Source organism: Lampris incognitus, chromosome 20, assembly GCF_029633865.1.
Source record: "Lampris incognitus isolate fLamInc1 chromosome 20, fLamInc1.hap2, whole genome shotgun sequence".
Lineage (NCBI taxonomy): Eukaryota > Metazoa > Chordata > Actinopteri > Lampriformes > Lampridae > Lampris > Lampris incognitus.
The window spans coordinates 10,324,364-10,349,646 of NC_079230.1; the positions used below are offsets into that span (position 1 = coordinate 10,324,364).

Genomic DNA, 25,283 nt, shown 5'->3' on the forward strand with positions numbered 1-25,283 from the left:
GCACTACATCGCCCTGGTGAAACTCCTCACTGTCAGGTGAAAAGAAGCGGCTGGCGACTCCACATGTATCGAAGGAGGCATGTGGTAGTCTGCCGCCCTCTCCGGAGAGGTAGAGGGGTTGGAGCAGTGACCGGGACGGTTCCGAAGAGTGGGGTAAATGGCCGGACATAATTGGAGAGGAAAAAAAAATCTGAATGTATGCTCTGTTTTAATAGGCTTTGCTGTACATTCTTCCTTCTTGGGCTTTGGGAACATTATCCTGTAGACTGTAGATTCAGGGTCAGTTTGGCATCCCGTGTGACTGCACTGTGTTGTAACATGGGTTGTAGGGGTCTTCTGTGATGTTCTCTAATTGGGAAGAGACAATGAAGAGAACAACTTTAGTCTTGGAAAATAATGGTGTGTTTGCTATGAAAAACTTGATAGTCCACATAAAACAATGGTGGGTATAGGTAAAATAAGGCACAAAAACATATATATTCTGTTACTGCCCGGCATCATTAGTTGCAGAGCCTTTTTGCAGCAAGGTTAACTAAAGAACAAGGTAATTGTGGTTTAAATCCTTCCATTTCTACATAAGAGAAACTATGCGGACATGGAATCTAAAGAGTGTCTTGATGCATGCTCAATAATCCAAGTAAGGAAATCCCAGGAAGTTGAATCAATTCCTCTAGACTAATTTTAATGGGAGAAACATTTCATCACTCATCCAAGTTGCACAACAACCAAAATCAGCAATCAGTTTGATATATTTATACATCAGGTTATCAAATATATTTATATATGAGGTTCCCCCGATTTGTTAATGGTGACTCAACTAATATTTGTTTTTGTTTTTTGATGATTTATGGATAATGTAGGTTTTAATCCTTTTTATTTACATTGATAATGGAAGATGAACATTTTGAGTAAGTGCTCCTCCTGCATTACAAGAGCAATGTCCTCCTTGTGGCCTTTGATTAAAAAACAGCAGCAACAAAAACGTGCACAAAAGAAACAGCATCCCTCATGCGGTAGGATACACACAGTACACCTGTAGTTTGCGCTAGTCCTGTTCTTGCAAGGGTAATTTGATTTGACCAACTGTAAATGCTGAATATGCAAAATGCATTTTATTTGCATTGAAAATGTTTTGAGATGCTTAAAGAGAAAAAAAATTGTGGACCTCAAATTTTTGTGGCTGTGTCCATTTTTTAGTATATGGAGCAATGTTTGCGATGGTTGATTTTGAAGTAATCCAAAAGTATTCAGCTTATCCATCCATCCATGATCTTAACCGCTTATCCTGCTCTCAGGGTCGCAGGGATGCTGGAGCCTATCCCAGCAGTCATTGGGCGGCAGGTGGGGAGACACCTTGGACAGGTCGTCAAGCCATCACAGGGCACACACACACACACACACACACACACACACACACACACACACACACACACATTCATTCCTAGGGACAATTTAGTACGGCCAATTCACCTGACCTGCATGTCTTTGGACTGTGGGAGGAAACCGGAGCACCCGGAGGAAACCCACCCAGACACGGGGAGAACATGCAAACTCCACACAGAGGACGACCCGGGATGACCCGCCAAGGCTGGACTACCCCGGGGCTCAAACCCAGGACCTTCTTGCTGTGAGGCGACCATGCTAACCACTGCGCCACCTTGCCGCCCATTCAGATTATATTACTTTAAAAAGAAAGAAAGCAAACTTTTTTAAAAAAGTAATATAATCACCCATTCAGATTATATTACTTTAATAAATAAATAAATAAATAAATAAATAAAAGTGATATAATCACCCATTCAGATTATATTACTTTTTCTTATAATTTAATGGATTACATTACTAATTACAAAAATTGCCACGTACTTTGTTTTCAGTAACTGACTACATTTCAAAGTAATCGGACCCGAGCCCGGAAGTGGCGAGAACAAACAAACACGTTGGCATATGACTGTTGTCGTCACCCAGGTAACAGGAGATGAACAAGTACAGTTAACTTTTAAATGCTGCTGGACAGCATTACATTTTAAACAAATTGGATATGTGTATTAAACACATGACCAATTTGTTACTAACTAGAAAGTCCCAGTTCTTTTAAACCTCTAACCGTATGTCATAATTTGTAAACTAAATCCTTTTTGAGGACTTCATGGACTTACACATAAAATATGTAACAGTTATTTGATCGGTAGCTAGCTGGCGTTACTTTTACTTTTGTTTCTTTTTAAAATCTACTTATCGTTACTTTAAGGATGAAATCTGAAGATGCCCGTTTAAATTTTACTCGGTCTGTGCGATCAACGTTGGAGGCAATTTCACCTTTTAAGAGGTATTCCTGCAAATGGCGGTAGCGGGCAAAAGAATCCATATCAGGCGAGGAGGATGACACTTTTCCGACAGTGCCGTAAAACGATAGCGGTGACAGGAAGTAGACGTGTTTTCATTTCGCACATGCGTACAACAAATCGGGCTTCCGTAACGGCTCGGGCAGTGACCGTGGCTTTATAGGGGGGCGTAGCAAAATGGCGGAGTGAGCGGTTGGACGTTATCCAGGCTCTGGGGCCTAATTCCTTTAAAGACCTTCACATCGTCTAAAACTTACAGTCAAACGATAAAAAATAAAATACAGTTGCGCTAACTCTTTGCATCAAGGTAGACTACTTCAACTCATCTTAAATCCCTAAACAGCTGGAGTCTATTGAAACTGAACGATATGGCTGGAGCTAGCGAAGATCGCGGCTACTCGTTAGCCGCTCTGATGGAACAAGCAATACAACCTGATACGCAACATACCCCGTTTAAATGCCCGAAACCGAAGAACATGGAGCAGCCTTCTGTTCAGGAGGAAGACATCCCCAACACAGTGTCCTTTTCAACGCCATTGGGAGCCTCACTCGTAAATTCGACAACCGAAGTAACCATTTCCAAACCTTTGAGCGACAGCTGAAGGAGAATACTGTAACGTGCACGGATAACAAGACACGCTGGCCGCTGGCTCGCGGGTCTGACCCTTTAGTCGAGCGGTTAGCGATGTCTCCTGCGGTGCGGGCGATACGGGTTCGCTTCCCGGCCGCGGCAGTTCCTGTGGCTGCGTTGTTCCTCGAATTCCCTACATTGGTGTCAGAAGTGGGATGACGAGACCGTGAGGTCATCGGAAGCGCGTGCGCACAGAGGCGTGAGGGAGTTGATATGCTGAAGCGCGCAAGATTTCGCACAAAGAAATGAAACTGGACTGCACTCCAGTTCAGTCACTTGTCTGTGAAATTTTCCAGTTTGGTTGGGTGGTGAGATCTTTAGTCAATTCATTTCTAAGAGTTTATTTCATGCAAATGTATAGCAAGGTGCAACTTGATTTCTTTACGTATCAGACATTTCCTTCTCAGCGTCTCCAAGGCAAGAAAAATCTTGAGGCCTACCTCCGATGCGAATGAATAATTTTCCCATTTTTAAAAAAAATTTTCAGGACGCACACCATTTTGGACACAATCCACGTTCATATGGCCGAAATGAGCACCAATAAAATAATAAGTGTGGATAGTTATAAATTTAAGATCTACCGGGTACACCAGTAACAACCCATTCATGAGAAAGTATATTCAGTCATAGCCGCCCTAAATCGTTTTCTATCATACTGTTGTAATTCATTAGGACGAAACACACCACGTTCCCATGTGATATTTAAAGTTCCTTTGTAGTAAAGTTGATTTTTAACTTTAAATTTAAAGTAAACTGAATAAAGATTTTTAAAGGACCTCTATTGGAACTGATTATGCAATGTTTGATCAGTGAGGTTCGCAGTCCGATACTCCGCCCATCCTATTATACATCCTCCAATTGTATAATTCTATATCATTATATTATCCTGCAAGTTATATAACTGATCCGTTTCCAGAGGTCCGGAAACTTTACTTAAACCGACAAGGCCCGTCAGTATGCCGCTGGAAAAAAAATGTCACAATAAATGAATGACGACGCCATAACTGGGGAAATGTGAGGTTCGGTGATTCCGCCGGAAGCTCTGTCCGTTGCCAAGCGTAGGCTGAGATGGGGACCGATCGATACCGCTCTGCTCTGCCGTGCCAGTCGTTCATCTGGTAGTGGAAATCTGCCATTGCTGCCCTACAACCTATTTTAGCTGTTTGGGACCAGCACCAACCCCCCCTCCACCCCCACCCCCCATGTCTGGGACTGCACAGCCTGCTCCGGCAGAAAACCTCGCCGTGTTTTCGGGGCAGAGCAGGGTGTTTAGGACGCAGCTGGATATGTTAACTCTTTGCCAAAACGACTCAAACATCAGGTTATTCTTCCTTTCACCACGAACAGATTCGGCTGCCGGCGGCCGAAAAGTTCAATGAGACATAGCGTTGCCAGAGGTCGGCCTGCTCCTTTCCGGTTTTAGGAGGCGGATTAAAAAAGCGGCGCCATCGGGACACCGGGTGTCACTGTTCGGAACGGTACACGGCGCTCCGGAGAGATGACCGGGCTGGAAGCGGTGGCTCAACTGCGATTGGATCATCGCTCCGCAATGGGCGGGGCTAGTGGTAACGCTGGCTTTGTGATTTGACGGTCCCCGGAGAACAGCGGCGACTGCTATTGGCCTCCAAAATCAGAGTGGTCGTCTGGTGGTTGAAACAGTGCGTGGTTTGATTGGACAGACGGCACACCGAACGGTCGTTTCTATTGGCCAGTCGCGCAGAAGCGCTCAACGCTTATTGGCCAGTTGGTGAGCCCCGTAGAGTCCGGCAAAGTGTCGAACACTACATTGAAGTGAAGAGGAAGTGTTGTTAATATGAAAATATAAGCAACAGTACATTTGAAATACCCCGCCGAGTGGACGGAACCGGTTTGTCGAGGTAAGCGGATTATTGGCGCAATTGTCAGGTCAAAATAACTGAATGTTATTTGTGTACAACCAGTGGCGCCAGCCTGCAATGACGAGTAGTTGTTAATCCGTGTCCGGCAGAGAGATGATATCGGTATGTGTTTAAAAAGAGTGTCGCAGCGCAGTTTTTAAATGAAAACGCCGTTCGCGTATCTTATTGTCCCTTGGCAAACGTGCACAGAAGTACATATTTGTAAATAATAATAATAATAATAATAATAATAACTTGGGACAGCCAAGGCGATGTACATATCCAATCACTCCCTCGCCGTGTGTGGGGCGACAGTTGTTACGTGACTCGCACCAAGAAGCGTCGCTCGTGTCACTTGTGCTCCAATGAAAACGCGACATTCGGTCTCCTCTCCGCTGTCGTTTGGTGAATTCGAGGGGCGACCTGGTCCGGCGACAGGTTCCGTGATCGGACGGACATTGTTCCTCTGTCGAGATGCCGCCGCCGCCGCCGCCACCTACGTGAAAGCGTAGGGGCCGTCGCCGAGGCGCAGGCGCAGTGTGTGGCAGTTACTGGTACCCACAAACCCATACATAAAACTCATCCATGTTATTCTAGATTTGCTGTTGTATTCTTTCAGATATATATATATATATATATATATATATATATATATATATATATATATATATATGCTGTTGTATTTTTTCATGGAGTGTGTGTGTGTGTGTAAAAACCATTGACAAGTAGTAAGTGAATAACATTGATTATGTTGTTACAAGGGCATCTGTCAAGGGGTGGGACATATCGGGCAGCGAGTGAACAGTCAGTTCTTGAAGTTGATGTGTTGGCAGTGGAAAAAATGGGGGACAAGGGCCAAATTGTGATTGGCAAGATGACTGGGTCAGAGCATTTCCAAAACGGCAGGTGTTGTGGGGTGTTCCCGGTATGCAGTGGTCAGTACATACCAAAAGTGTTCCAAGGAAGGACAACCGGTGAACCGGCAACAGGGTCATGGGCACCCAAGGCTCATTGATGCACATGCGTAGCAAAGGCTAGCCCGTCTAGTCTGATTCCACAGACGAGCTACTGTAGCTCAAATCGCTGAAAAAGTTGAAGCTGGCTATGGCAGACGAGTGTCAGAACACACAGTACATTGCAGCTTCCTGTGTGTGGGGCTGCGTAGCCGTAGAACGGTCAGCGTGCCCATGATGACCCGTCCACTGCCAAAAGCACCTACAATATGCACATCAGCATCAGAACGGACCATTGAGCAGTGGAAGAAGGTAACCTGGTCTGATGAATCACATTTTCTTTTACTTCATGTGGATGGCTGGGTCCGTATGCATCATTTACCTGGGGAAGAGATGGCACAAGGATACACTGGGAAGAAGGCAAGCCAGCGGAGGCAGTGTGATGCTCTGGGCAATGTTCTGTTGGGAAACCTTGGGTCCTGGCATTCATGTGGATGTTACATGTGCCACCTACTTAAACATCGTTGCGGACCAGGTACACCCCTTCGTGGCAATGGTATTCCCTGATGGCAGTCACCTCTTTCAGCAAGATAATGTGCCCAGAAATGGTTTGAGGAACATGACAAAGAGTTCAAGGTGTTGCCTTGACCTCCAAATTCCCCAGATCTCAATCCGATCGAGCATCTGTGGGATGTGCTGGGAAAAACAAGTCTGATCCATGGAGGCACCATGTCGCAACTTGCAGGACTTAAAGGATTTGCTGCTAAAGTCTTGGTGCCAGATACCAGAGGACACCTTCAGAGGTCTTGTGAAGTCCATGCTTCGACAGGTCAGAGCTATTTAGGCAGCGGGAGGGGGACCTACACTCCGGACTGTTGACTGATTCCTCTGTCCTGAGGACGGAGGCTCATTCACACCTCAACTAATTGCAAGAGTCTTTATTATCAGTGGAACTTTAGTAAGCTCATCTTGTTTTGGCCAGGAATCTGTACAGCAACAATAGGCATTGTTTAGGAAATTATCTGAAAGTTTTGCTTTGCACTAAAAGGAAAAAGACAATCGTCCTCTTGGTAATGGAAATTGCATTAGCTGATAGAGTAACTTCTCATAACATATCAGCAGTAGTAGAATTACAGCCAATTTGTTGGAGACTTACACTTGTAGAATTATTACCCAGATTACATGAAATCAATCAATTAATCGTCTGTTGGGAGACTGAATCATTTCAGCAACAGATAATGTCAACTGTAGTGTGTGTGTGTGTGTGTGTGTGTGTGTGCAGCATACAAGCCATGCCCACCCAGCCGTCTGCAAGGGAACCTGAGGAGGAGATGGACGCAGAGGAAGAGTGTGGACTACCCGAGGCCAATGGAGAAATGGATGTAGAGAGGGAGAGACCAGCAGGAGAGGGAGGAGGAGAAGGGGAGGAGACCATGGAGGAGAGCACAGAGGAGAGGGAGAGTGACTTGGACGATAGTGACGAGGAAGAAGAGGAGGAGGAGGAAGAGGAGAGTTCAGGTAAACAGTTTTTGTTGTTACCTGATTACAAGCTCATAGCAAACGAAAAATAATTACTACTGCGGTTACCACTACAGTTGTTAAGGGCAAGGCAATGATAGGAAAAAAAGTAACTACAGTTTATTGGTACCACCTCAAATCCAGTCACTTTGACAACTGTTTCATGTAAACAAAGCCTATCTCTCAGCAAATCAGAATGGCGTTCCAACCGGGGCATTTCATCATTGTTGTAAATGTAATAGAGTAGTGACGGATATGCATATAAGTTTCACTGCTAACTGTGTACCCCTCAATCCGCCACTTTCCCTCCATTTCTCTCCTTTGGTTGCCCTCACCCCTGCCTGCCCCTCCCACATCTCTCCTCCCTCTGCTCCCTCTCCGGCTCTCCCCCCACCACCACCTCCTCCTCCGTGAAGAGATGGATGACGAGGACTGCGAGAGGAGGAGAGGGGAGTGTCTAGACGAGATGCTGGACCTGGAGAAACAGTTCCAGGAGCTGAAAGACAAGTAAGATGGGCGAATGGAGGTGGCTGATTGGTTTTAGCAGACAGAATGGCTGTAGATTAAGCCATTGTCCTTTCTGTAGACTTCAGTAGCTAAGCAAAAAGTATCTGTAAATTTTGGTCAGAAGGAAAGACACAGCGACCAACTTCCTGAAATGACTGCTGGGCAAAATTCCTACAAATCAGGCCATGGACCACTATAAAGCATGTCCAATGAATAATTTATTAAATATGGTGTTTATAATTTTCAAATATATAAGGAATAATTATAACTGTAAACCAAGTAGAATAATAATTTGAACTGTAATTGAAATGTACAAATCAAGTTACATCTCAGAAGTTTTATTTCATTTAATTGTCATCTTATTGAAAAACTAAGCTTATTCTACATAATAGTAGTTTTCAGAAAAATTGAAGAGTTGATTTTGTCCAGTGCAATGCTACCAATACTGCAGTGGTAATATTAACAGGCAGACAGATGTAGATGAGTAATCCCATACTGTGACAGTGATGTAATCAGATTTTGATGAAGTGCTTTGATGTGACATTTCACTGTGGTAAAAAAGAAAATCAGGGGCGTTTGGGTGGCATGGCAGTCTATTCCATTGCCTACCAATACGGGGATCGTCGTTTCGAATCCCTGTGTTACCTCCAACTTGGTCAGACGTCCCTACAGACACAACTGGCCGTGTCTGCGGGTGGGAAGCCAGATGTGGGTATGTGTCCTGATTGCTGCACTAGTGCCTCCTCTGGTCAGTTGGGGCACCTGTTTGGGGGGGGAGGGGGAACTGGGGGGGAATAGTGTGATCCTCCCACACGCTACGTCCCCGCCTGGTGACACTTGTCACTGTCAGGTGAAAAGAAGCGGCTGGCGACTCCACATGTATTGGATGAAGCATGTGGTAGTCTGCAGCCCTCCGCGGATCAGCAGAGGGGGTGGAGCAGCGACCGGGAAGGCTCGGAGGAGTGGGGTAGTTGGCCAAGTACAATTGGGGAGAAAGGGGGGGGGGATCAGACCTTTTTAATGATCATGACTGGCCCTTCTTGGGAACCATGGTCAGTCAACAAACACTCAAAACCACTCGTACGTTCATCCTGAAAATCTGGCTCCAAAATCAGATTGTACATGTTGAAGCAGACCCTGGAAACATAATTATACTGTGGCTCCTGCATAGCCTCGGAACCAGACACATTCATAAATGCTAATTAGTCTGGCTCCACTCAGTTTATTTTCGATTTCCGAGGAGCGTTATCAACGGGCACAGACCAAAATGCCTCTGGACGCAATTGGACAGACCTACAACCAATCAGAGCAACGAAACGTGTGATGTAGCAGCGCTTAAGTGTTTACCAAATCCTGTCAGACGTACAGCAAATTCATCTTTCTTATCAACAAAAGCTTTTAAGTGCAGTTTTTTTGTTACTCTTTTAGAGAAAATATACCATCCGGTTTAATACTGTCATGATAGCAGATTCAACAGACCATTCCACATCAGCGGCGGTCAACGGCGCTCCTCTGTACGTCAGTATTTTTTTCCCCCACCTGCATTCTGGGAAGCCCCACCCCTACTCTGCTCTGATTGGCTAGCCCTATCCCCAACCCTAACCCTAACTAACCTTAACCAACCTAACCAAAGGAGGCATTGAGTACTAGCCAATCAGAGGCAGAGTTCCCGGAATGTGGGAAGGAAAAAAATAAGGCTGTACGCCGTCGTATCAAACCCGCCCCATATTGGATAAATGGCTGTGATTGGCTCGACCCGGGCCAGGTCAGCTGGAGATGTGCCTGAACGCGAGGGTGGCCAGATGTATACGCCAGAGCCAATGTCAAAACATGAACTCACAGAGTCATCTGGTTCCCAGGCTAGCTCCTGCATATAACTTTCTAAGAATTTCGTGAAGTCAACAAAGTTCATACAAAATGATATTTAGCGACTTGAGGAAAACCTGAATTTGGGAAAAAGCAGCATATCTTTCGGGTAGCTAATGCTGGGAGGATGACTAATCTTCGCCGGTTTATACAGCTGCAGGATGTGCCGATACGGTTTGTTTCTATAGAGATTTTTTTGTTATTTTTCAAGAAGAAAGGAACAAGTTATCTTTGAGAGTATCTGAACCAGGAGAAGGGGGGGGGGTTGACAGGTAGGCCATAAAAAGGAAAGGAATGGACAGGGAAAGAAAGAATGACTTTTCATTGAACGTTGCACCTGCAGGTTGTTTCGGGAGCGTCTGAACCAAGTGAAAGTGAAGCTGGATGAGGTGCTGACAGGAAAGGCTGGAGAGTACAGAGAACCGCTGGCTACACTACAGAACAACATGCAGCTACGTACGCAAGTGGCTGGTAAATGTTGAGCACAAATCCACTCACACACACAAACTCAGAAATACAGAAGACACAAACACTTAACGGTGCTTGCTTAGCACGTGCACACAAATTCAGAGACCCCCTACACACACACACAAATGCACACAAATTTTAGACTCAGAAAAGTATTTGTTACAGATGTTATGTGAGTGCTTTGGTTTGCCTGCATCAGTGATGATCTAGAACCTGATGCCTTATTCTTCTGTTTCATTTATTTGAAGTCACTCTTGACGGTGCGTCAGTTAAACACCTAAATTACAAATGTAAACTTGCAAGTGAACATTTCAAATAAATGAAACATACTCACAAATAGGTTTTTAAAACAAATTTTGTTATCCACTACTAGTTTTGGCTGCTCCCGTTAGGGGTCACCACAGCGGATCATGTTTCCGTCTCTTCCTGTCCTCTGCATCTTCCTCTGTCACACCAGCCACCTGCATGTCCTCCCTCACCACATCCATAAACCTCTTTGGCCTTCCTCTTTTCCTCTTCCCTGGCAGCTCCATATTTAGCATCCTTCTCCTAATATACCCAGCATCTCTCCTCCACACTTCTCCAAACCATCTCAATCTTGTCTCTCTTGCTTTGTCTCCAAACTGTCCAACCTGAGCTGTCCCTCTAATATACTCATTCCTAATCCTGTCCTCCTTTGTCACTCCCAATGAAAACCTTAGCATCTTCAACTCTGCCACCTCCAACTCTGCCTCCTGTCTTGTTATCAGTGCCAGTGTCTCCAAACCATATAACATAGCTGGTCTCACAACCATCTTGTAAACCTTCTCTTTAACTCTTGCTGGTACCCTTCTGTCACAAATCACTCCTGACACTCTTCTCCACCTACTCCACCCTGCCTGCACTCTCTTCTTCACGCCCCGTTACTTTGGACAGTTGACCCCAAGTATTTAAATTTAAAAAGTACTTAAATTTAAAACAGATTTTGTTATATTTACTTTAAAACCATACTATTCAAACTTAAGCACTTGATTCCAAATGGTTCACACATTTGTGTTCATAGGTCTTGGATACTCTAAAGGTCCATCAAATTATTATTGTCCATATCACAGACATATTAAGAGCCCATTCACGCAGAATCCGGCAATGTGACACCTTGTTGCAGCATTGTGCACCAGTGTGGGCGTGTCACAACATGGCCCGTTTGCGGTCTGATCACCGACTTACGTGATTGGCCATCACAGCATGATGTAGGGTTGCGTTCCGTTAAAAGTTGAATTTGGCCCAACTTTTCTTGCCGAACACCACTGCGTTTTGTTTTTTTTTCTTGCTGAACCCGCTGCGGCACAAACTGCCATAGCCCAAACGCAGTACCCTCATTCAAAATGGATGGAAGGACTTGAGTTTTTTTTACACATTATTGCATTCTATCTGAATGCAGCCCAAGTGTGTTTAGTTACTTTTTTTAGCTTATCTGTCAAAGTGCTCATTTGAAACTTTCAGAGCACATGGGGAATTTTTTATCTCCGCCAAGCGGTAGCCTGGAGGGGATTGTGTGTGTGTGTGTGTGTGTGTGTGTGTGTGTGTGTGTGTGTCCACAACTAATCTCGCAGACTACTAGACATATCAGCCTAATTTTTTTTTGTGCACATGTAACCCCTTGTTGACAGCTATGGCTACTATTTCAGTTTTCCTTAAATAGGACCCTGAGTTCTCAGTAATTGGTGTTGAGTTGGCTGAATGTAAATGATAAACCTTAGAATAACAGAACGTTCAGGACAACAATAATAAAGAAATAACATTTATTCTCTGGAAGGCTATTGTTCTTATATCTTTCCTTCTCTCGATATGTATCAGAACAGTATTTACTTATCAGACAACCAAATCCCTCTTATGTTATCACATCAACATACTATCAAAAAGGAATAGCCCTCTGGAATTGCAAACCAAACACTGGAATACAGAATTGAAAAACTATCAAATATAATATGATGTGAACACCTTAATAAATAACCTTGACCCAATAATGAATGTGTAATATCAGACAAAGTCCTGAATAAAAGTCTCCAAATAAACAGTTAAACTCAGAGCAATGGAACGATATTACCAAGCGCTTGGATTTCTAAACGATGGGGGCAAAAAACAATGGAACAAACTCCCAATAGGAACACGTCGATAGTGTTTTGTAACGATCACGGATGAATAGGCTCGGTAGCCCTGGGCTGCTAACGGGTCGAATCAATTCGGGGGGGGGGGCAGTTCGGCCGGACCGTCACAGCCGGGACACGAACTCGGATCTCCCGCACCGCGGGCGACAACGTTAACCAGTGGACTAAAGGGTCCAACCCGTTAGTCAACGGCTAACGTCTATTCATCCGTGATCGTTACAGTTTGAATCGTCTCTTCTTACTTACGCGACCACCCAGACCACGAGTCGTCCACGCGGCGGGTAGCTGATGTCACTGGGTAGCGGTGCTGATCACGCAGGTCCAGCGCGCGCTGAATGAATCCTTCCTCTCAGGAAGCGCTAACTAGCCAATTAGCTTCAGCGAAATCCTCTCCTGTCCGGTTTCCCTGCACAAACTAGGGCCGGTGTTTAGAGATGACTGTCCCCACGGCAGTTCTGGCAAAACGTCCACGCTTGATAGTTAGACTATACACTTTCACAAAGCTAGCTAAGTAAGAAAAATAACAAAACGGTAAGCAAAATAGCTAACACTAAGCTAACTGGCTGTCGGCTAGCTAATACAACCGGTTATTTTTTTGCTCGGTGCGGGATTCGATACAGGGTGTACTGCACCACAAGGCGACATCACTAACCGCTCGGCTAAAGGGTCAAATACATTAGCTAGGGGCTAACGTGTCTCATTAGTAGTTTACACTAGCTAACGCTAAGCTAACTGGCTGTCGGCTAGCTATCTTCCGCGGCACACCGGGGAAGAACGAGTTGCGAAACGCCGAGATGCACAGGACTTACTCTGTTACGATACAATACTTGTACAAGTCCTTAGAAGTATTTCAGTCCACAAAATATTACTCGCTTCGACGCTAAACTCAATTTCTACCGACAAAACGATAACTCAGCGAACTGCTCCGCCATGTTCTGGAACACACGCCCCCCCCCTTTCTTTCTTTTTTTTTTAAACTTATTTCTGATTTTTCCCTTTTTCTCCCAATGTAGCGGCTAATCGATCCCTGTTTTAGTTTAACCCCCCCACCCTCGCAGTGTATACGTTCGCCAACTGCATCGCTCCGGCCGGCAGTCTCGAAGGAGACGCCTCGCCACTTCCGTGAAAAGGCGACTCCAGGCCGAACCACTGCTTTTCGCCGGTAGAGGCCAGTTCCCATCGATGCAGAGAACGGAAATGGAGTAGGGAGCGGTCAACTGAGCATGCGCGAAATGCCTCTACCACGCCTCCGCACGCCCCGCGTAGCATCCTAGGATTCTAGGAAGACCCACCCCTACTCTGCGTCTGATTAGCTAACTTTAACCCTAACCCCGCCCTAACCCTAACCTACCCAAACAACGGAGGCAACGAGTACTTGCGCATGCTCAGTTGACCGTTCTCTGCATCGATGGGAACTAGCCACTCCCCCCCACCACCACCACAAACACACACACACACACAGAGACGCATTCATGTGACGAACACAAGCCGACTCCGCCCCCCTCCCGAAGGGTGCCAATTATCGCTGCTTCATCGAGTCCGGCCACAGTCGGAGCTGACGAGACCGAGGCGCGAACCCCTGCCCCCTAGTGGGCAACTGCAGCCCCCCCCCTTTCCGCACTATTGGACATATTGGGCAGCGACAGTGTCAAAACCATGTATTCGGGTATGAGTCTCTTGAGAGTAAAGAAGAAGTTGATCGGATTTTGCAAACCACCAAATCTTTTCACTGCTGGTCTCAGCACAGGGGGACTGGAGGGGGACTGGCGATCCAAAAATAATTCCTTGTTCACCTCGCCACCACGCAGAAGTGCCACAGTCTCCGGTGTTAAAAATAAAAATAATATTTCAAGAGTAGGCTTAATCGGCCCTCGCTGGAAATCATCTCAGTAGCTAAGACAAAACAGTTCCCATGGCTGAGCTATGTTTTCGTACCGTTGTTTTATGAATGGAAGTCGATCAGCAGAGCAAGCAGCCGCTCACCTTGATTCATTTTATACCATGAAAACCGCGATGGCTACACCCATTTGAAGTCTTTTAATAAGGGCTTTGAAATGATGATAGCCTGATCTCTCTCATTTCATATTAGAGATCATATTTCCTATCTCTGTTCGTTTTTAACCCGTCTAATAACTGGTAACATTCAATACTAACCTCTGTTTTGATAATCAAGTCAAACATGTTGTTCAGTCATGTTTCTCCAGCTCAAGATAATCTCCAAAATTAGGTCATTTTTATCAACTGCTGATCTACAAAAAGTTGTGCATCCTTTTATCTATTCTCGGCTTGACTATTTTAATGCACTTTATTCTGGTATCAGCCAGGGCTCCCTCCACCGTCTGCGGCTGGTACAAAACGCCACGGCTCAGCTCATCACCGGGACAAGGAGGCATGACCACCTCACTCCTGTGCTTGCCTCCCTACACTGGCTCCCTGTTAAATCTCGAATTGATTTTCACGTTTTATTGCTAATTTTTAGGCCTTAAACGGTCCTACTCCTACACACAGCTCTGATTTACTGACCCGGTTTCCACCCCCTCGACCTTTACGGTCTGCAGATGGAGCCCTGCCGGTCATTCCCAGGTCTCCGTTTGGCACAAAGGGTGATGGGGCTTTTGCTGTTAGAGCCCCCACCCTATGGACCTCTCCTCCTGCTGAACTAAGACAAACCAAGTCTCTCTGGCTTCTTTTAAATCTCGTCTTGAAACTTTTCTTTTTGTGAAAGCTTTTACAAATGTTTGATATTTGATTTTATTTATTTACGCTGTTTTTATTTCTATTCCTATTTATTTGGTCTTGTTCATTCATTATTGTCACCTCCTCTGTGCTAATGTCCTTTGGTCTTATTCTCATTTTTGCCTTGCCTGGGTTTATTTCTTCTGTAAAGCACTTTGTAAGAAAAGTGCAGTATAAATAAGGTTTATCCGTAAGTTTATCATCCATTTCCCTCTCTCTGTCCCTCGCTCTATAGGCGTGTACAGAGAGCTGTGTCTGCAAGTGATCAAACACAAGTACGAGTGTGAACTGCAGGGAGCGAGGCAACACCTGGAGGTGACACACACAACACACACACACACACACACACACACACACACACACATACAGACCACAACAAGAAGGTATACAGTTGTTCATTAATTCAACTTTGAGCTAAACTAAAATAAATATATCTGTATGTTAGACTACACAGTAATGATATAATGGCACGGTAATGATTCCTGTGGGAAAATTGAATTTTTTCAGCTATAGATGGATGGATGGATGGATGGATGGATGGATGGATGGATGGATGGATGGAAGGATAGAGTTAAATTAAAGAATTGGCTCCCTGTACTATGGAAGAATTGCTTGTACTGGCCATCCCACTGAGAATTAGTGTTCAGAAATTGTTTAACGTAACTTTAAGGGATATACTGCTGTGTGTGTGTGTGTGTGTGTGTGTGTGTGTGTGTGTGTGTGTGTGTGTGTGTGCGTGTGCGTGTGCGTTACAGAGTGAGCGGATGTTACTGTTTGATGCCATGAAGACAGAACTACTGGAAAAGATCAGGAGACTGGAGGAGGACAGACAGAGCATAGACCTCACCTCTGGTATAGACACACAATCACACAAAGACAAAACATCATCTCCAGTTCACAAACACACACACATAAAGTTATCACCTTAGCCACATGTACAAACTAGTCTAGTGTAGTTGAGGACATACACAGTTTTGCAATGGTTTACCATCAATCAGCTTAAAGGTGCTGTGTAATATTTCAGTCCGGCTTATTTGTATCGCCCTATATCACAGTTACAGTCTCGGAGGGTTTTTCATTCACACAATGAAAAACAGGTAGATACAGTCAAAATAAATGGACAGTTCTCTCTATCCTTAGACCTTCAATTCGAATGAGAAAATACACAGAGAGACACCCTGGACAGGTCACCAGTCCATCACAGTGCCCATACAACCACTCACACACCAGCTATTTAGAGCAATGGTACTCAGACCACGGCTCTTTGGTGACTATTGTAGCTCTTAAGTCTCCAATTTTGCGTTTTCGAATGCTTTTTAACCAAATATTTCTGACACTGGCAGCAGTAACCTTCTCAGGGTTCCAACTCGTCCTGGAAAACTGGAAATTGAGAGACTAGATTTCCAGTCATGGAAAACCTGGAAAATTGACTAAAATGACCAAATATCCTGGATGAAAATCTATGTTGGCCTGGAAATTTTTATTTGTATTTAGCCCCTCACTCAGATCATAATTTTTGGCCCTTCATAGAAAAGAATTTGGGCACCTCTGGATTATAGGATAAACTGTGATGTATGACAGGTATACCCCTCCTGACACGCAATGTCTCCACCTAGTGGCTGACTGTATTTTTAAACCCATTGGCCATTTTTAGTTTGAGTTTTGACCGTTTGAGGCTGCTGTAGCTGGTCAGTGTGGAGTTTTGAAGCCAGCACATGGTGTTAAGGAGGAATGGAAGGCAACTCCTGAGTTCAGGGACTGGATAGGACATGTGCCAGGTGATGTACACTGTGCATACTGCAAGATGTGCAAAACTTTTTTGATGTAGGCACAGAGGCGCAATGAGGGGGGGGGGTGCAGACGGTGCAATGCACACAGGCACCGCATCAGACCAAAAGACCTACGCAAAAAAAAAATATATTATAATTAAAAAATATAACATGTAACTATATATTCTAATCCAAAATTCTCATCTAAGTAATAATATTTATAAATATTAAACTTTTAAAAAACAAATAGGCCTATAACCAGAAATTGTTTACTGTACACTGTACTTTTGGCGCCCCTGCTGATGCGGCGCCTGTGTGCATTGCACCCTCTGCACCCCTCCTCATTGCACCCCTATGTAGACAACATGGGCATATCTGCTGTTAAAAGCCATGCCAAAGGACAGGGACATGTCAAGAACGTCATGTCAGTCAGTGGGCCACGAATTACTGACTTCATCAGTCAACCTCCCACCCCAAATTCTGAAGATGGCAGACAGGCAACAGTGACAGGGAGTCAAGGGAGCAGAGAAGCAACAGTAGCAGAGAGTCAAGGGAGCAGAGAGGTCCAACCATCAACTTCTCAGAGTCTAACTCCATGCCAGACTGCACTAAACATTTTAAGTAATTTCTCCAGTGAAGCTGTTTAAGAAGGAGACGTCTGCTGGGTGATAAAAATGACCCTGTCCCATTTTTCTTTTAACTCATGTTCAGATATGGGTACCCTATTTGTGCAAATGTTTCATGACAGTGAGATAGCCAAAAAGTTCACATGTGGTTCAACCAAGGCAGCATATCTGGTTTGTTTTGGCATGGCACCATACTTCTGAGATGCTCTTGAAAGACATCAGAAAATCAGACTGCTCCGTCATATCTTTTGATGAATCTCTCAATAAAGTCATGCAGACCGAGCAGATGGATGTAGTGGTCCGATATTGGAATGAGAGTGAAGAGAAGGTGGTTGTCCATTACCTGGACTCACAGTTTATGGGACATACCCAAGCAGAAAAGCTGGTAGAGAAAATAAAGAATTCTCCATCTCCACTGGATCCAAACAAACTCCTACAAATATCCATGGATGGCCCAAGTGTGAACTTCAGGTTTCTATTATTTGAGGAGGACAGGAACAAGGAGGACCCGAATGCTATAAGGTTAGTAAACATAGGAAGCTGTGGTCTACATACTGTGCATGGGAGTTTTCAACAGGGTGAGAAGGAGACTGGATGGAAGATAGGTGAATTCCTAAGAGACCTTTGGCAGCTTCTTCATGATACACCAGCCAGGCGGGATGACTTCATTGAAATCACCATAACGTCAACATTCCCCCTGAAATTCTGTGCTCACAGGTGGATGGAGGACTTGGCATTGGCAGACTGGGCCATTGAGATTTGGCCATCTGTTCAAAGATTTGTTGACAGCTACAAGAAACTCCCAAAGAGCAAGGTGCCAATGTCAGCATCATATGTCGTGGTCAGAGAGGCTGTTGGTGACCCCTTTTTTGAAGCCAAGCTACAGTTTTTTTGCCTATGTGGCAAGGCAGCTCAAACCATTTCTTGAAGCTTTTCAAACCGATGACCCTATGGTGCCTTTTTTGGCAAAAGAGCTTCAATCCATTCTGAGGAGCTTGCTTTCATGTTTCATAAAGAGTGGGGTTCTCGAGAACATCAAGACACCCCTCCAGTTGCTCAGAATCGATGTACTTGACAAAGCACTGCATGTGCCACTAAAAGAGGCTGACATGGGCTTTGCCACCAAACAAGCTCTGAACAAAGCCTGAGAAGCTCCATGAAAATCCGCTGCTGGGCCAACAGTTCAGGAAAGAATGTGTTGCCTTCCTCTCTGCAACCACAAAGAAACTGCTGGACAAATGCCCACTGAATTATGCTGCTGTAAGTCACATGAGTTCCCTTGATTCAGTCACCATGATCAATAGGAGAAGAGTGCCATATCCAAGTTTGAAAAGCGCCTACTGATTAAAAAGAATGGTAATCTCCATTGCTTTCAGTGGACCGTTTAAATGCCTGGTGGTCTATCTGCTGTTTCAGGGGCTTGGAAACCCCAGCAAAAAAACCCAAAAACAAAACATTGTTTGGAGTGAGAGACAGAAAATTCTGGCAACACACTAGAAGCTGACGTAGAGATATGAAAACAAGTCATCACAGAGGCATTGGTTTATTTTAATATTTCAACTGGCTGACCTTGAGGACTTGTTAGAGAGTATGAAGATATGGGAAACATCAAAATGTACTGATTATCAGAGGGCGGAGAAAGGTAAAAGCCATATCTTTCCTTTATTGTCTTCATCTCAGAGTGGTGGAGCGACGAGATGAGGAGCAAGAAGTGTAAACGAAAGAACGTCCTTGCACGGACGGAGAGAAAGAAGAAAGCTGCCCTGGTGTCGGGTAAATCCTTCTCTCTCCACCCCATCTGTGTAACTGTACATTTCTGTCAAACACCCAACTATCCACACTTCACATCTTTAAGGTTGGTGTTTTATTGGCTGCAGAAAAGACAGTGGAGTATTTTTTATTCTTTGACAGGATAGGATAGAGGGTTAAGGGAGGGGATGCAATGGATTAAACCAAGGTTATTGCGGTCTGCTCTGATGCTAAGTGGATTCAGGGACGCACAGAAACGAGCAATTTTATTTATCAGCTAATAGAGTGAAAGTGCTAAAAAACATTTTGGGGGGGGACTTCCCCCCTTTTTCTCCCCAATTGTACTTGGCCAATTACCCCACTCTTCCAAGCCATCCTGGTCACTGCTCCACCCCCTCTGCTGATCCGGGGGGAGGGCTGCAGACTACCACATGCCTCCCCCGATACATGTGGAGTCACCAGCCGCTTCTTCACCTGACAGTAAGGAGTTTCACCAGGGGGACGTAGCGCGTGGGAGGATCACGCTATTCCCCCCAGTTCCCCCTCCCTCCTGAACAAGCGCCCTGACTGACCAGAGGAGGCGGTAGTGGAGCAACTAGGACTCATACCCACATCTGGCTTCCCACCCGCAGACACGGCCAGTTGTGTCTGTAGGGACGCTCGACCAAGCCGGAGGTAACACGGGGATTCGAACCGACGATCCCCGTGTTGGTAGGCAACGGAATAGACTGCTATGCTACCCGGATGCCCTGAAAGTGGTAAAATTCTGACTGCTAAAACATTAGTGGGGGTTTTTTTGTAGTTCAACTCTGCTCTTTTCTTGTTTTTATGGTTGCCTTATTTTTTTGTGTCCTTATCCCCACATCACAACACGCCATGAGGTTCTCCAGCACTGTGAATGAATGACAGCCAGATGTTAGCGAGCAGTATGGATTCTACCACTATTATTATTACTATTGTTGGGAGGCACCATGGCCCAGTGGTTAGCGCTGTCGCGTCACAGCAAGAAGGTCCTGGGTTCGAACCCCGGGGTTGTCCAACCTTGGGGGTCATCGCAGGTCGTCCGCTGTGTGGAGTTTGCACGTTCTCCCCGTGTCTGCGGTAGGTTTTCTCCGGGTGCTCCGCTTTCCCCCACCATCAAAAAGACATGCATGGGAGGGTTAATACTCCTGTCTGTGCCCCTGACCGAGGCACGGCAAGACGAACTGGAGTTGGTCCCCAGGCGCTGCACGGCGGCTGCCCACTGCTCCTAGCAACACAGCTAGGATGGGGTAAATGCAGAGAAAGACTTGCCCCACAGGGATTAATAAAAGTCGTAAAAATAAATAAATAAATGACAGTCTCTTATAAGGGGGGTCGCTGAGTTCACCTCAGTCAGCACACTGAGTACAACATGGAAAATGTCCCGTCAAACTTCCCCCTTCCAACATTCCCACCCCACCGGTGGCCAGTCTCTGAGAAGGCAAAGACATTTTGTGGAGTCGTGTGTTCTGGAAAGGCTTGTATGTTGTGTAGTGCTAAACAGCTTGTTTCAGCATTGTAGTTTTGTAACTAAACTGCCACTGAAAAGCACAAAACAAAGCAAAACGCATTCCGTTTATAGTGGTGTAACTTTTGAAATATACGGAAGAAAAACAAACTATTTCAGTATATTTTAAAATAATGGTATTGGGCAAGCATTTCCATGTGTCATGCTATGCAACATGTTATGTAATGTGGTATGTGTACTACTGTGTTTGATACAAGTTCAAGTAACCTGTACCACTTCCCCACAAATTATACATTATAGTGTACAAATCCTCCTAACATGTAAGGTTGTTTTACAGTCTCGTAAGATTCTTGTCTTACTATTGGCTTCATTTGTTGACGTATGCGTCATCGTCCCTGTCTTCTGTGTGGTCTGTGTGAGCCCACATCCCCTCAGACAACGGAAAAAAGGATCAAGGCTCGAAATTATACCCTCCCTCCGTCTGTTTTTCGTTTTTACTCTGTTTTTTTTGGTCTTTCTCTCAGGGCCGTTCATCGTCTACATGTTGAGAGACATTGACATCCTCGAGGACTGGACCGCTATCAAGAAGGTAGGCAATAATTATACACACCAGGGGGCACTTAGTGTGTGTTTTGGGGGATTAAGATCTGATTCAAGTGAATTGTGACTTCATTTTCCTCTGGTGCAGTCTTGTAATAAAGTCCAGACCTGTGTTTGAGGCCACACCTCTCAGTCATCTGGTCATCCTGTAGTGACCTTTGTATAGAAGTCCATGGAAGATGGTGTTTACCGGAGTTAAAGACAACTTGGGTCCAATTGGAAAAACATATCACCATATACTTTTAAAGATGTGCTTTTTTTCTGGTGTATCACAAAAGTGTTGTAGCACTCAATCTGGACCAGTTATAGGCCATTTGATTTATACGCGGCAACGTTTTGAAAAATTAGGCCAGCGGGAACAAAAGCGGCATATAGATACACCAATATTCAGGAATAACTTTGTTTGCACAAAGCAAAACAAAAGCCAGGGGAAGGTGAAGAGCCCCGTGACTCTGTGTGTTAGTGTGTTTCAGTTGTCAGTCTTCAGTAACTGTTTCTGTCTGTGTGTGATTCTCAGGCAAAAGCAGCACTGACACCAGTAAAGAAGAAAGCTGAGAGTAAGTCCGCCTTCTTCTTCGTTCCTGTTAACATCTGTCTGTCTACCTGTTATTAGTCCTCCAGGGTCTCCAAAAACATCACAATAACAAAACTAAGAAAATTAAATAAATCATTTCACCATCATCCCCCTACCCCCAGCTTCTCTTATGTGTGTGTCTGTTTTAATGGGGGGGGGGGGGTTATAGCGACTAAGGAAGAAATTGGAATTTTGAGAGGACTAAGCAACGAGATTTATATTTTTCACCAGTTTCTAGACCTACATGTAGACCTAGACCTGTAGGCAATATTATCCAAGTTACATTATCCCATATTGCTATTTTAATATTTAAGATGACATGATAATTGTAGAAACCGGTTTATTGCAGCACCCCTAACCTCCATACACCCCTCAAGCTGCAATAGAGTCACTAATGTCACTTTGCTTCGGTCTTTCTCTCAGAGCGGTGATGACCGGATCGTCCCGTTGGACCAGCGGCGGCCAGACCAAACACAGAAAACACACAAGAGATTCACAAATCAACCGTTTTACAGTTACGGTTTCGCTTTCCTCCAGTAACCCCGGCGATGTTTGTGACGTTGTCATTCCTGCGCTGTTGACCCAAGCAAAAACCATCCTACGTCTTATATAAAATTTTGTAACAGCTATTTAAAATGAGTTTTTATCGATGATTGATATGATAACCATGTATTTATAGAATGTTTTATTATAGTGATTAAAATTTTAATCTTTTATGATACAACGTTTTTTTGTGTATCTGCTTTCTTTTTTTGCCCCTCCCCCTTTTCTCCCCAGTTGTACTTGGCCAATTACACTATTCTTCCGAGCCGTCCTCCACCCTCCTCTGCTGATCTGGGGAGGGCTGCAGACTACCACATGCCTCCTCCGATACATGTGGAGTCGCCAGCCGCTTCTTTTCACCTGACAGTGAGGAATTTCACCAGGGGGATGTAGCGCGTGGGAGGATCACGCTATTCAGGCACCCCAACTGACCAGAGGAGGTGCTAGTGCGACCAGGACACATACCTACATCCAGCTTCCCACCCACAGACACGGCCAATTGTGTCTGTTGGGGCGTCAACCAAGCCGGAGGTAACACGGGGATTCGAACTGGTGATCCCCATGTTGGTAGGCAACAGATTAGACCGCTACGCTACCTGCAGGCCTGTATCTCTGCTTTCTGTAGAGTTTGTAGTGTGTCAGTAGATGGGTTTGTATGTGTGGGACAGGGGCAGTACATTTGACTGGTTGACGGCGGAGGAGGAAGAGACAGATTCATACTTGTGTTGAATCAACACAGGATCATAAAGATGGCTTCCTCTCATTTATGCGCTAGTGCAGCGACCAGGACACATACCCACATCTGGCTTCCCACCCGCAGACACAGCCAACTGTGTCTGTAGGGACGCCCGACTAAGCCGGAGGTAACATGGGGATTCGAACCGGCGATCCCCATTTTGGTAGGCAACAGAATAGACTGCTACGCTACCCGGTCGCCCTGATGCATCTTGTTTTTTTTTGTTTTTTTGTGCTCTGCTTCTTCCCTCTGCATCTGTCCCCTAATGTCTCCACCCCATGCCCATTGCTCACCCCAGGTGCCTTGCTGTGGCATTATGGAGCAGTTTTCCAGCTGGTAGAGACTGAGCAGGTCCGCTGTGCTGGCGTGGAGGATCTGGCTGTGCTGCCCCTCCAGGAAGGGCTGCTGCGGTTGTTCAGCTTCACTAGTTTACACACTGGGGGACTGGATACAGCCTGCCAGACAATGAAAAGGGTGACTGTAAATCCAAATGTCTTCCTCCGACTAACCTGGTAGATGGGTAAGTGGGAAATTAATTCATGGTGAACCAAAACAAGTGAAACATAGAAAATCATGTTGTGACAGTGTGTGATCTTCATTCAAACCCTCACCTATGGTCATGAGCTTTGGGTAGTGACTGAAAGGGTGAGATCGCGGATACAAGCGGCTGAAATTAGTTTCCTCCGTAGGGTGTCTGGGCTCAGCCTTAGAGATAGGGTGAGGAGCTTGGACATCCGGAGGGAGCTCGGAGTAGAGCCGCTGCTCCTTCGCGTTGAAAGGAGCCAGTTGAGGTGGTCCGGGCATCTGATCAGGATGCCTCCTGGGCACCTTCCTTTGGAGGTTTTCCGAGCAGGTCCAACTTGGGGGAGACCCCGGGATAGACCCAGAACTAGCCGGAGGGACTACATGTCCAATTTGGCCTGGGAACGCCGGATGCCCCAGGAGGAGCTGGAGGACGTTCCTGGGGAGAGGGACATCTGGAGTGCCCTACTTAGCTTGCTGCCACCACGACCCGACCCCAGAGAAGCGGCTGATGATGAGATGAGATGAGATGAGACATTATGACAGAAGAAAAGGGAGCAGCTCTTCAGGCACACTGAGCAGCGATATGGTTTCTCTCCGGTGTGTGTGCACTGGTGGGTCCTCGGCATGCCAGACTGGCTAAACCGCCCCCCCACAGCGATTGGAGTGGTACGGCTTCTCGCCCGTGTGGATCCACTGGTGCATCCTCAGGCATCCCTCCTTGGTGAAGCTCTTCCAACAGAACTTGCATCAGTAAGGTTTCTCCCCCGTGTGGATTCACCAGCGTGTCTTCAGTTCTGTTGAGCGGGTGGAGCTTCTCACACAGGTGGGATTTCAACTCTACGTGCCGAGAGAAACTTGTCCTCCTCTGCTTAAATTGGAAGTCTCGCTCTCTCCCTCAGTGTGATTGCAGTCATGTGACCGTGATGCTCCCGATTGGCTGAAACAATGTCCGCACTTGTCACAGGAGAAAGAGTTTTCACCTCTGTGGATGCACTGCTACAGAAACTCTCGCCACACTGGATGCAGACAAATGGCTTCTCTCCAGTGTGGATGCGCTGATGCTTCTCAAAATTCCCAGACAGCCGAAATCTCTGCCGCACTGCCCACAGACGTAACGGCTCTCCCCGGTGTGGGTGCGACGGCGTGGCGAGGTAGTCAGCTCTGTGGAAACACTTGCCGCACTCATCACACTGGTAAGATCTCTCATTAGAATGAGTCTGCTGGTGTTGCACAAGGTGCTCACCCTGGTGAAAGCTTTTTTTGACATAGGTTGCATTGGTACGGTTTCTCCCCCGTGTGTCAGAGCTGGTGCCGCTGCAAGTGCGACAGCTGGTTGAAACTCTTGTTGCACTGGATACGGTAATAAGGCTTTTCGCCAGTATGGGTGCACTGGTGAACCTTCAGGCTCCCCTCTGTGGTGAAGCTCTTCAGGCAAACATCGCAGGAAAAAGGCTTCTCACCTGTTTGAACCCGCTAGTGGACCCGGAGGCTAACATCTGTTGGAAAGCTCTTCCCCCCACAAAAGGAGAACTGGAAGGGCGTCTCCCCTGTATGAACACGCCGGTGTGCTCTGGAGCAGAACTCTGTGGTGAGGCTCTTCCCACGCTGGCTACCATGAAACAGT

General features: G+C 45.7%; 1 protein-coding gene and 1 long non-coding RNA gene across 2 annotated transcripts; one reads left to right on the top strand and one right to left on the bottom strand.

Moving 5' to 3' along the window:
• Positions 1-298: 298 nt before the first annotated feature.
• Positions 299-23,763, bottom strand: LOC130130622 (uncharacterized). The gene is made up of 3 exons (XR_008812173.1): positions 23,746-23,763; positions 23,428-23,589; positions 299-348 (listed from the first exon to the last, which is right to left on the bottom strand). It is a non-coding gene; the product is annotated as an uncharacterized LOC130130622 (long non-coding RNA).
• Positions 4,728-22,579, top strand: brms1 (BRMS1 transcriptional repressor and anoikis regulator). Its single transcript, XM_056300365.1, has 10 exons — positions 4,728-4,853; positions 7,089-7,324; positions 7,741-7,831; positions 10,041-10,168; positions 15,284-15,363; positions 15,804-15,900; positions 19,124-19,216; positions 21,206-21,270; positions 21,799-21,838; positions 22,279-22,579. Exons 2-10 carry the CDS (start codon positions 7,099-7,101, stop codon positions 22,284-22,286), a joined length of 828 nt encoding a protein of 275 aa, XP_056156340.1. The 5' UTR covers positions 4,728-4,853; positions 7,089-7,098; the 3' UTR covers positions 22,287-22,579.
• Positions 23,764-25,283: the final 1,520 nt, after the last annotated feature.